This window comes from Ammospiza nelsoni, chromosome 27, assembly GCF_027579445.1.
Source record: "Ammospiza nelsoni isolate bAmmNel1 chromosome 27, bAmmNel1.pri, whole genome shotgun sequence".
Lineage (NCBI taxonomy): Eukaryota > Metazoa > Chordata > Aves > Passeriformes > Passerellidae > Ammospiza > Ammospiza nelsoni.
The window spans coordinates 5222556-5235055 of NC_080659.1; the positions used below are offsets into that span (position 1 = coordinate 5222556).

At 53.6% G+C, this 12500-nt stretch overlaps 1 protein-coding gene across 1 annotated transcript in view; it reads left to right on the forward strand.

Moving 5' to 3' along the window:
- Positions 1 to 12500, forward strand: part of PTPRS (protein tyrosine phosphatase receptor type S) — a 129312-nt gene that overhangs the window by 78052 nt on the left and 38760 nt on the right. Inside the window, exons 7-10 of the mRNA XM_059489748.1 lie at positions 3977 to 4246; positions 6639 to 7220; positions 8034 to 8167; positions 8317 to 8461. Of these exons, the coding sequence (XP_059345731.1) occupies positions 3977 to 4246; positions 6639 to 7220; positions 8034 to 8167; positions 8317 to 8461 (1131 nt within the window). The remainder of the gene's footprint in view (positions 1 to 3976; positions 4247 to 6638; positions 7221 to 8033; positions 8168 to 8316; positions 8462 to 12500) is intronic.

Below are 12500 nucleotides of genomic sequence, written 5' to 3' on the forward strand. Positions count from 1 at the left end.
TGTCTGTTTGTGTGTGCCTGCCTGTGTGTGTCTGTCGGGAGCTGTTGCACATGGAGCATGCACATCCGTGTACGCATGCGGGGTCTGCCAAAGCTGGCCTGGAAACCAAACACCCCTGGAACTCAGGGAAGGTCCTTCTTGCACCAGAAACTGGGAAAAGTGTTATTAGGAAAGTGTTTATAAAGCAGAGCCCTGACTGCCCCATCCCAATGTTTCCTTTCCAGAGAGGGCAGTTCTGTTCTTCCCGATCCTTTGAAAGTGCTGCATAGCAAAATGGAAGGGATCTCTTCGCCTGATTTTTTTCCTTGTGAAATTCCCCTCCTTCAGCTGCTGTGGAGCTGGACCCAGAGCTGGAATTGGTGTTGATTCCATCTCCAGCTTCCTTTCCACCACAGCTCTCCTCCTCCTGAGCCTTGACCTAAAGGCTGACCCAGAGATTCTCAGCTTGACAAATTCCCTGTCTCCAGCCAAATGCAAATGTTACAGCAATTAAAATAAGCAGCAGCCTGATGGCTCTGGGTAGCCAGAGATGAACCCTGTGCCTTATTGTGCTTCTCACAGCAGGGCTGTATCCAGGGGACTCTCTGAGGTCCCCAACATTTAACTGGAGTTCTTTTCCCATCCTAGATCAGTGTGTGGATGTTGGTATATCTGTGCACACGGGAGAATCTAGTTTTTTTTAAACCAGGATGCACCAAGGAAGTGCTGCTGCCTGTTTTGGGCTCGTATCAGCCCTAATCCAAATTCTCCCTCCTTGTGGAAGGGGTGGTGCTGAGGGGCGGCATCCAGAGGTGCTGGGTGCTTCCCTTGGAGGGGGACAAATGCCACTAAACCAGCCCAAAGTAAGGATCCCTGAGACCCCAGGGCTGACCTGCACCCTGGGAGCTGTCAGGAGGAGGGCAGGGCTGCTCTTTTTGGGAACGTGCTCTGTGCAGCCCCTGAGCTTGTGTTTTGTGAGTGGATTTCTCCTTCCCTGCCCAAAACCACAGGCAGGAACAGTGGGTTCCCTTCAGACTCCGATTCTCAGCACTCCGCCCTACATCAGATGATGCTTTTCAGTTATTAAATTCTGGTTTGTTCTTTCTTTTTCTTTTCTTGGTTTTTTTTTGGTTTTTTTTTTTTTTTTTCCCTTTCTTTTTCAGTTGGGTTTCATTTCTTTGCGATTAGCTTCGGTTTGGATTAATTGTCTTGTTCTGTTCCCATGACAACTCAGTGTTTGCATCCCACCTGCCGTTGTTTGTTGCTGTTGATGCTGTTTGCTGCCCGGATCCTGTCCGGACGTGTCTCCCCATTCCTCCTCACCTTTCCCACCTTGCCTCCCCTCTCCAGAAGGTCACCTACCAGCCCCCCCTCAGAAGAGTCATCCCCACCCCAAGATCTGTCTGCATGTTGACCCCACTTGTTTCTTTCCGAGTTCTCTCCATCTTGTCTCAGACTGTGACAGGTGTGGTTTCCACCTGGCTCCATTTTCTGAAGTGTGGAACTTCTGGGAGCAGTGGGAAGCAGGATGGAGTGGGGAACAGGGGTGCACCCTCGTGGCTAGGGCTGAGTGTTCTCCGTCATGGCAGGAGGGAGCAAGGAGCAGCTTGCCTGATCCTTTGAGCCAGAGCTGGAACAAACACCTCCCTACAGCTTTCTGCAGCTAGAAAATCATCTTCTAGTGTCAGTGGCCAGGTGAGCTTGCAGCCTCTCCCTCCATATCCCCATCCTTCTCCCAGCTGAGGGCATGCCCCCCGTTCTCTCTGCAAATCCCTGCATGCAGGAATTCCCTTTGTCCCCTCTGAGCTCCTAATGCCACCAGTCTGGAAGTCTTCTCTTCCTTGCCTCCCAGTGCTGGCTCCTGGCTTACTGGTTCTCACAGAGAAGGGTCTGACAGCCCAATGGGGAGAGCAGACCTTGCTGTGACAATGTCCCCTGTCACCTTGCAGGGGCTGCAGTTGGCTTTTGTTTGCCAAAGCCCCACTAGACGGCAAACAGCCTCTCCTGGCAGTGCCCTTCCCCTCGGAAAAGATCCACAAAGCTGCAAGACAAACACCAGCAAGCCCCAAGACAGTTCCAGGGGACCTCTGAAGGCACTGGGAGGGACAATGGCAGGCTCAGCCCTGCTGTCCTTTGCTTTGCTTTGGCACGTGGCAAAGCCACCAAGCTTTGGAGAGGTTGTGCAGAGGTTATCTGGGAACAGACAGCAGGAACAGGGAGATCGCAGCCCCCCAGACCCTCCTGCCCCTCGCCCACCTGCCTGTGACAGCTCCTGCATGGCTGTCCCTGGAGCTGGAGGAACCCTGCACCCCTGCTCCCCTCCAGCTGCTGCAGTTCCTGCATTTTCCCCAGCTCCTGTCTCCTTTTGTCTTTCTTGTGGGAGGAGACCCTGCCCTCAGCCCCCTCCTTAGACCCTCTCTGATCCACACACATTCTCCTTTGTCCATTCCCCTGCTTTCCCCCCTTAGGAAGGGCACCCAACATCCCTCCAGGCAGCCCAGGCAGCTCAGAAAATGGAGCCAAGGAAACCACAGCCTCCCCTTTGCGTCCATGTTCTTCCTGTGTAAGGTCTGGAAGCTGCATCCACCTCTCTGCTAAGGAGATGCACAGAACATGTCACTGTTTTCTCAACGTTAAAAGTTTCATTACCTTGTTTTTCTTATTAATTCTATTCTATTTATTATTCCGCCAGGGCTGAGATGTGACAATGTGAGCCACCACATTGAGTCACATCAGCTAGAAAAAGTATGCAGCATTAAAGTGGGTTTCCCCCTCCCCTCCCTCTCTCTCTCTCTTCTTTCTCCCTTCCCCTCTTGTTCTCCTTCTCCTGGTCTTCCTTCCTTTCTCTGTCGCTCACTTTCTATCCAGTATCCATGTGGGCATTTGCTACCGCCCAGAAATTATATTTCTCTGCATTTTCCTCTCTCTTTCTCTCTTTCTCTCTCTCTCTTTTTTACCTATTTTGCATGATGTTTGTGACTCTGAGAGCTGCATCTATCGATGGAACCGTGTCAGATCTTAAAGAGGCTTCGTTAGGGTTTCTATACCCGAAAACCACAAAAATTTCATTAGAGTTTCTCATCTTTTCCACACTCTCTCTCGCTCCAGGGGGGCTGTGTTCCCCTGGACGCTTCTCACACGCAGACACCAACCAAATTCTGTCCCGCTCCGGGGACTCCCTCTCCTCCCTCGTTTATCCTTTCGCCTTTCACTTCTCAAGTGGAGCGTCTGGAATCTGGGGATGCGATCCTTCTCTCTTTGTTGAATTCTCTGGGTCCAACAAGGCAAAACGTTGAGAAGTTTCCGTCCCCATCCCAACCTTCTCCTGGCCCCCCACCCCACGTCTGCAGCAGCCCCGGGTGGGAGAGGGCCCCTCTCTGGAGGGGGCACCTGGACCACGCCGGGTGCTGGTGGAGGGGCTGTTCCTCAGGAGAAGGGGGTCAGCACCCAGACCCCACGGGAGAGAGAGGGAGGAGCAGGTTCCCAGGGTGTGGAGCGGGGAGCTGGGGGCCCCAGAGGCCACGGAGGAGAAGTTTGGGCTCTCGCCATGCCAGCTCTTGCCAGTAAAGATGAGAAATTGCTAATAAATTTTTGTGTATTTATCTGTGCTGTGATGGGTCTAATCTTGATCAATGGAACCCTGTTGCTATGAAATATCGCTTTTATGTCTATATTCTATATATTGTTTGTGAAGTACGAATTTATTTGGAGTTTATTTTTTTGGTTTTCGGTTTGATTTTTTAATTTCTTTGCCTTTTTGTTTTGTTTTTAATGAAGGAAGAAAATAAACTGTGACAAACCCCATCTATATTTAAATTATCTTTTACTCTTTTTTCTTTTTCTCCTTTCTTTTCTTTCCTTTCCTTTCCTTTTCTTTTTTTTTTTTTTTTTATTTTTAATTTTTTTTTCCCCTCTCTTTGTTTTTCTGTTCGTTCGTTTGTTTTGGTTTTGCTTTTCCGTTTTGTTTTTTTGTTACCTCTGTGCGTCTCGTCCACAGTTCGCCGTGTGGCCCCTCGCTTCTCCATCCTCCCTGTCAGCCATGAAATCATGCCCGGGGGCAACGTCAACATCACCTGCGTGGCCGTGGGGTCGCCCATGCCCTACGTGAAGTGGATGCAGGGAGCAGAGGACCTGACGCCCGAGGATGACATGCCCGTGGGCAGGAACGTCCTGGAGCTCACGGACGTCAAGGACTCTGCCAACTACACCTGCGTGGCCATGTCCAGCCTGGGAGTCATAGAAGCCGTGGCCCAGATCACGGTGAAATGTAAGGGAGTGGGAGCAGGGTCCTGAGTGCACGTGTGGGAGTGGGCACGGCCGGAGCTGAGTGTCCCAGCATGAGCGCAGGGATGCCCTGGGCACGTGTCCTGCTCGTGCATGGGAGCCTTGGTGGGGCCTGTGGCAGAGTGGGAATGTGCCGTGGTTTGTGCCTGTGGCATCGTGTGTCTGCATGGGGAGAGCCTGGGACTGCCTGACCTGCACAGGGAACACGGTCCTGCATGGCCAGGTGTCCTGCGCAAGTGGGGTTTGTGTGTGCATGGACAGGGACAGTCCTGCATGAATGGGGGGTGTGTGTGCATGGATAGGGACAGTTCTGCATGTCCTGGTGCTCCTGCACAGATGGAGTGTGTGTGTGCATGGACAGGGACAATCCTGTACGGCCAGGTGTCCTGCATGAACGGAATGTGTGTCCATGGATAGAGACACAGTCCTGCATGTCCTGGTGCACAAGTGGGATGTGTGTGCATGGACAGGGACAGTCCTGCATGGCCAGGTGTCCTGCATGAATGGGGTATGTGTGTCCGTGGATAGGGACACAGTTCTGCATGTCCACGTCAACTGGGATGTGTGTGCATGGCCAGGGACACCATGTCTGTATCATGGGCACCTGGCTGCAGGAGTGTCAGTCCCTGTCCTTACCTGTGCAGGACAGACCTGTGCACCATGAGTGCCCTTTGCTGGGATCTGTGCATGTCCTCGGGGATCCCCCACACAGGGAAACCCACAGTGGAGGGGAAGCTGGTGGCTGGAGACCTTCCCTGGCTTTAGGACACCTGAGCCGCTTGTTATGAAGAAAACTGGCTCAAATCCCCGCATGCTGTGTCTGTCCTGACAAATGAGGCTGGCTGGGCACTGTGCAAGGAGCCTTGGATGGCTTGGAGCCTGCATGCCATCCTGTTCCAAGGCCTGAGATTCAGCCAAGGCCCTGAGGATCTCTGGCATGTGCACCCTTGCAGTAGAGCTTAGTTCCAGCATCTTAGTGGCCGTTGTTGCCTCAGCAAGATGGGGAATAAGCCCAGCTTCCAGCTAGTGATTCCCAGGAGGAGCACGGGTGCCATCTTCAATCTATTCTGTCCTCAGCAGGGGAGTATTAAACCCAAGCAGGAACCCCTGAGGTTGGGTGAGTGTAGAGCTCTGTGTGAGCTGCTGTCTGCTCCAAGTACTGGTGTTGCCCATGAGGGATCTGGGAGAGGCGGGGTGGGAAAGGATCCCAGGGTGGGGGAGAGGAGAAACACTTGGGAGAAAGGGAGGGATAAAGAAAAAGGAAAAAAACCAATCCTGTTGTATCAGTGATCTGTCTGAGGAAGGCCTGACAGGAGGAATGAGTAGGGGCTAGAGAATCTTGGCATGACCCATTCTGAGCTGCTGCACAGGCAGTGGGGCTCTCGTGCCAGCAGAAGGATGCCTGGGGCTGGACTCAGGTGCTCTTTATTTTCCTCAGTATTTCCTTCCTTCCTTGTTTTCCCTGTCTTACCCCCTCAATCTAAAAAGCTGCTGTGTAGGCCAGACTGCTTCTGCTTCCAACTCTCCCATCTCCTCACATGGGGAATCTCACCCTGCTGGTACCTTCTGTCTTTTGTAATTTTGTTTGGATCCTGTTCCCTGCACTGTTCCTGTGTGTGAGCTCTCCTGGGCAGAAGGTGAAAGGAGAAGTTTGAGCTTTACTGAGACCAGGTCTAGAGAAGTCAGGCTTCAAGGCCAGGTTGGAAAGGGCTTGGAGCCACCTGGGCCAGTGGAAAGTGTCCACTGGATGGGCTTTAAGGCCCCTTTCAACCCAAAACATTCTGGGATTCCATGATAAGAAGTTGATAAGGAGGGTTGGAAAGGGTCTGAAGTGTGCAGTGAGGACTGCACATGAAGCTTGAGAACAGGTGAAGTGAGAACAGGTATCAGGTGCTGTTAAAGTGCTGAGCAGTCCCCAGCAGGCTCAGGGGGGACTCCCTGGCTGAGGGAGAGGGGAGATGGGGATTAACACAGTTTGTGCCTTGAGGGGAACCCTTCCCACCATTTCTGGAGATTTGTTCTGGAGAGCAGAGCCTGTCCTGTGCCGTTCCTTGCCTGTGGAGGCTCAGCAGAGATGTGAGCACGTGCTGGGAAGGAGCTGAGGAGCTGCTCTCCCTCCCTGCCCTTCGAGGGTGGATGTGCAGCTGAAGCCTGTGCTGATGATTCCAGATGTTTAGCTGAACACTTTGCCTTTGATGGAGCAGTTTAAGGAGGATAATAGAGTGGATAACTAGGTTCCTCATGTTCCAGCAGCACTTCCCTGAGCTGCTGGGATTGGTGCTGTGCCTCCGGCTCCTGCAGCCCTAACCAGACCAATTAGGTGCCATTTCAGCATCTGTGTTTTTTTTTAAATGCCTGTTCTTCCTGATTCTCAGCACTTCCCAAGGCTCCTGGGACGCCAGTGGTGACAGAGACAACAGCAACGAGTATCACCATCACCTGGGACTCTGGCAACCCAGACCCCGTGTCCTACTATGTCATTGAGTACAAGTCCAAGAGCCAGGACGGACCCTACCAGATCAAGGAGGACATCACCACCACGCGCTACAGCATCGGGGGGCTCAGCCCCAACTCCGAGTACGAGATCTGGGTGTCTGCAGTGAACAGCATCGGGCAGGGCCCCCCCAGCGAGTCGGTGGTCACCCGCACGGGGGAGCAGGCCCCTGCCAGCGCCCCCCGCAACGTGCAGGGCCGCATGCTGAGCAGCACCACCATGATCATCCAGTGGGAGGAACCGGTGGAGCCCAACGGGCAGATCCGCGGCTACCGCGTCTATTACACCATGGAGCCCGAGCAGCCCGTCAGCAACTGGCAGAAGCACAACGTGGATGACAGCCTGCTGACCACCGTGGGCAGCCTCCTGGAGGATGAGACCTACACCGTGAGAGTGCTGGCCTTCACCTCCGTGGGGGACGGGCCCCTGTCCGATCCCATCCAGGTTAAGACGCAGCAAGGAGGTGAGCACCTGTGTGGCTGAGCTGGGCTGTGGGAAGGAGAGCTGCTGGTTGGATTTGGAGGTTTAGATGTGATGTTGGGAAGGAATTATTTACTTGGAGGGTGGGGAGGACCTGGCACGGGGTGCCCAGAGAAGATGTGGCTGCACCATGATCCCTGGAAGTGTCCAAGGCCAGGTTGGACAGGGCTTGGAGCAAACTGGGATAGTAGAAGGTGTCCCTGCCCATGGGACTGGATGAGCTTTATGGTCTCTTCCAACCCAAACCATTCCATGATTCTAAATGTCTTTAACAGATGTAAAAGTGCCCACGTAGTAGTGACAATTTAACTCTACCTGAAATACCCAGGAACTACTTTGTCAGAGATGAGTGGGGAATGAGCCTTATGTGTTGAGCTGCAAGCACAAGGTGTTTTATCACGGGCTGTCACCCAGCACATTTTTGGCTTTGGGTATGGGAGGAAACCCTGTGCCCTCAATGGGCTGCTCATGGGCTTCCTCCTTCCAGAATCTTATAATACTGGGATTGATGGGAAGGGTTGTATTCTGCACTGCTGAGAAAGAGGCATATGATCTACTGGGATTCTTCCATCTCTAGCAGCTCTGCTCACACTGGAGTCCTGCAGTGGGATGTAACTCCACAGCTTTAGAGGCAGGACCTGCCCACGCTGCAGTGTGGCATTTTGCTGCTGACGTGCTCTTCCCACACAGGCTTTGAAGAAAACAGGGCATGAGCCTCCAAATTAGCCAAGTTAATGTGGTTTCTCCTGTTTCTCACCTTGCCTCCTGTGCCCCATTGGCTCCCTCTCTGTACCAGTTCCCGGGCAGCCGATGAACTTCCGAGCAGAAGCCAAGACCGAGACGAGCATTGTGCTGTCGTGGAGCCCCCCACGCCAGGAGATCATAGTGAAGTACGAGCTCCTCTACAAGGAGGGAGACCACAGCAAGGAGGTGAGCCCAAAGTGCAGCAGGGTTGGGACCAAGGAGCTCCCCGGCCCTACCGTGGAGCGAGGGGAGCAGGGCAGTGTCTCTGGGCAGGCCTCACCTCTGCTGCCTGTTGTTTGGGTTTATTTTTCTCTTCCCCCCTCGCCCACCCCCAGGTGCTGAAGAACTTCGAGCCCACGACGTCGTTCATGGTGGAAGGCCTGAAGCCCAACACTGAGTATGTCTTCCGGCTGGCCGCCCGCTCGGCCCTGGGGCTGGGGGCCTTCACCCCGGAGGTCCGAGAGCGCACCTTGCAGTCTAGTAGGTGTCTCTCCTTTCCCACCCTTCTCTGAGGGCACCACGGTCAGGGAGCCAGACATGGTGGGCACAGGGGGGCGGAGCTGGGGGCTCCACTTCACTCCAGGGAGGGGGGGGACACCTTTGGGAGCTGCTGCCCTCTCCCCTCACCGCTCCAGCTAGCTGAGACGTGAGCCAGGAGCAGAGCTGGGCTCTGGGGTGCTGGGGCTGGGCAGCACCGTCCTCTCGTGGTGGCCATGCTGGCCATGGTGCTGAGCATGCTCAGGGGATGGTAGGGATGGCAGCCACAGCCTGTCCCACACAAGCCCAGCGCTGCCAGGAAGGGGAAGAGGGAGGGAGAGGAGCAGGGAAGGTGATTGTTCACAGGCCCAGCTTTCCCCAACCTTTGGGGAAGCAGTCCCCATGCTCTTGTCCATGAGCACCTCCACAGCCAAGGGGAGGAAGGCCTGGAGCTCTGGGAATGGCCCCGTTTGGGCTCCAGCAGAGCGGAAGAGAGGAGCCCTGTGGAGGCTGATGACACCAGGATGGAGTGTATGCAACTAAAAACGTGCTGGTTTTAGTTTAATGGATTGTCTCCCTTCGCTGTTGCCCTGGGGACAATAACCCTGGATGGCAATATTTCAACCTGGGCTTTTCACAGATCTTTGCTTTTAAATGAGGTGTTTTTTCACTGCATGAGTGGCTGTGGCAGCTGTTCTTTGTGTTTTCTGTCTCCTCTCATCTCTACTAAATCACTCTGCTGCAGTTTGGAGTAGCCGGGAGCAGAACTAACTCAGAAGTGGCTCTGGTCACCAGTGTGAGGAGGGAGAGCCCTGCTCCCATCCCTCAGAGTCCCTAACAAGGGGGAGCAGCAGGCTCTCGGCTGGGCTTTTTAATTGTCACATCCTGCTGTCTCTCCCTTTCCCTGTCTCCTTCTCTTTCTGTCCCCTGAGGAGTGGGAAGAAAGGGGAGTCTGTTTCTGCATAGACAGAATTCCTTACTGGGGCTTTCTCAGGCCTCCACTCCATTCAAAGATTTTTTTGGTTTTTCTTTCCTTCAAATGTTTTTCCCCTTTTTTCTTTCTTTTTTTTTTTCTCCATACTCTCTCTACGTTTCATAGGAAAATCCTTTCCTGACTCTGCTGCACATCTGCTGGTTCTGATCCCAGTGTGGTACTGTCAGAGGGAGCATCTCTGTGGGGTGGGGGAAATGAACTGAAAGGACCTGAAAAATAAGTGTTAAACTTACACTCTGCTTCTGTTTTTCAAGGGGTTTCTCTCCTTGAGACCTGTGGGGATGGGAGGCAAAGATGGTCTGGGATTTGTGCTTTCTGGTTCAATAAAACAAGCTGGAAGAGGGGTGTGGCAGCTGGTGGCAGTAGGCCTCAGTGAAAATTTGTCCCTTAAGGGTGAGGGAAAGGGGATCTGGGAAAAGGGAAAGCTTTGGGGCTTTTTCTAACTTGGCATCTGCCCAGAACACGGACGGATTTCTCTCTCTGTAGCTCAGCTTTCATGGGGAGAGTCTCATTATTTTAATGCTCTTAAGAACATCAGCTGGGAGCTGTCAGTGTCCTGTAACACGGTGAAACATTTTTTCCTGGCTGGCTGTTGGAGGAACGAGTCAATTCTCCCTGCTCCGGGTGACATCCTTCGGCTCACAGACCTTCTGGCTCGGGACAGGCTTTTGTGTCTTCCCTCCTCAGCTCCTTTTCCGTTCAGCTCCTCCTTGGCCTGCTCCATGCCTCTTCTTTCTTCTCTCTCTGCTCTCTGCTTGCCTGCCTGCATGCCCTGCGCCCAGATGAGCCAGCTCCCTGCTGTCCCTCTCCCTGGCTGGGCCATGTCACACCACGGTGGCATCTTGTCCCTGGAGTGACAGAGCCTCTCCCTGCTCTGCCTTCTGCTCCTGCTGTCCCCTCTCAGCACCCACCCGCATGTGGCATCCCCTCCCTGCACCTCCCTGCCAGGGTGGCTCCTCCTGAGCATCATAACCCAAGTAAAATCCATTAAACTAAAGGTAAAGTATCTTTTTCTTCTTGAAGTAGCTGGGTTTTAACTCTTCAAGTACCAGAGACATAGCTTGTAAAACAAACAAAACAGACTCTCATGGCTGGGAGAAGCTGGTTTGTCCTTTCTGGTTAGCCATGACCTTCCCAGGCTCCCTGGCAACACTCCCACTGGGAAATTCCAGAGGGCAAAGCGTGCTCAGCAGGCAGGGGTGGCAGGGTGGGTGCTGTGAGGCCGCCCGTGCAGGTGTACAGGAACAATGGGCCTTTCTCACCCTCTGTTCCTGCCCAAGGAAGGATTTCCCCCCACGTAGCTCCACTCTCCCTCCTGTCCCCCTCCTCACAGAACACCAAGTGAATGAAATCCCCAAAGTCTATGGTACCTAAAGGGTTAAAAAACATGATATTGTGCAAGGTCAGTAAGGGTCATTCTTGTGGCTTGGACAGTCAACTTTAAAGCATGTAAAAGGTGCAGCTCAGGTGAGTACTGGCTGGTCTCAAGCAGATTCACAAATACAGTCCACCCTGTGGCTGCAGGCTCACCGCTGGTGGCTCTGCACACACTCCCAGATGTCCTGGAGCCCTGGGAGGGTGGGGAGGGGTCCCAAAAGGCTGGTGGGACCAGCCAGCAGGCCAAGGCAGAGCTCTCCTGCCTGGGGGCTCCTGGCTGAGCCCAGGGAGGGGCTGGTTGCAGAGCTGAGCTCGCAGCCCCGCTGGGGTTGGTGGCACTGGGCTCCTGGCGCTGTCCCCAGCGTCCCCAGGGTCACACAGGTTGGGCTGGATTGTGAAGGGAACAGGGCCATGAGCTCCCAGAGGCGTGTCCAGCGTGGCCAGCCAGCACCCCTGGCTGTTCTCCTCCGACGGGGAGGGGGCCGGGCAGCACCTGGGCCTTCTCCCCCATCACCCACCCCCAACCCTGCCTCTTTGACCAGAGAAAGTGCAAAACCATCCCAAAAGGAGGCCTCACCCCAGGGCCTCTCAGTAGGTCCCTGTGCTGGAGCGTAGAGGGTGAGTGAGCGAGCGTGGCAGCGCAGACAGTGAGCCCAGGGCCAGCTGGAGCTGAGCTCTGCTTCTGGGGCTTTCAGAATGAGGTGCAGGATGAAGGGTAGGTCAGGTCAGACCCTCTCTGCAGTGGGTTTCTCAGCTGTGGTGGCTTTGGCTGGAGCTAAGCGGGAAAGGTGGATTTTAATATGCCCAGCCTCTGATGAGGACAAAAACAAGAAGGGAATGGCACCATGGCAGCAGTGGGAGAGGGCTGAGTCTGTCCCTCCATGCCTTGAAACCATCCTTGAGCTGGTTCTGGGACATGGGATGAGCAGTGCACCTCTGTCCTGGAGAGGTGGTGCAGCAATCACAGCAGATGGAGAGAGCCAGAGGGAAGGAGATCTGTCACTGGGAACGTGCTGTCCTGCTCTCTGTGCTGACAGTTTAGCAAAAACAGAACAGATTGGGGTCCAAAATTGCCATTTCTGCAATAGTAGCTGGGGTTCTGCTGGTGGGGGAGGACTTGGGGGGATCATCATGAGCAGAGTGGCATTTTAAAAGCCAGTCATGTGCAGAAACCCACCAGGAGCTTGGTCTGGCCTCGTAGCTCAGTTCCTCTTGTTCTCTTGTAAGAAAGTCTTATAAGTTAGCAGTTGAAGCGTGGAAGGTAGGTAAACAGACTGGGAATGTTCTGGAAGGAGTCACTTTTTTATATCAGTATTATTTTATTATTATGATTTCCTTTCTGGTGTTTTTTTTTTTCTTTTTGTTTCAAATTATTGGCTTGATTTACGTTTATTTTCCAGTTTGTTCCTTTCGGTTTGGTTCATTTGACATCTTCTGTGTTGTTTTGCGTGGCCAGCCATGGCCAGGGCTTGTCAGCCTCCTCACTGGGAGTGCTGGGGAGAAAGGAGCCATTCTGCCAGGTTAAAGACAGTAATAGTGCATAAAAATAGAAGGAAAGCACCCAAAATGTCCTACTGGGCAGTGCTCAGACAGCAGTGGAAGGATTATCTCTGCCCTTTTTGAAAAGCCACTTCCCTCTGTCTCCTGGAGGCTCCTGGAATTGTGTGTCTC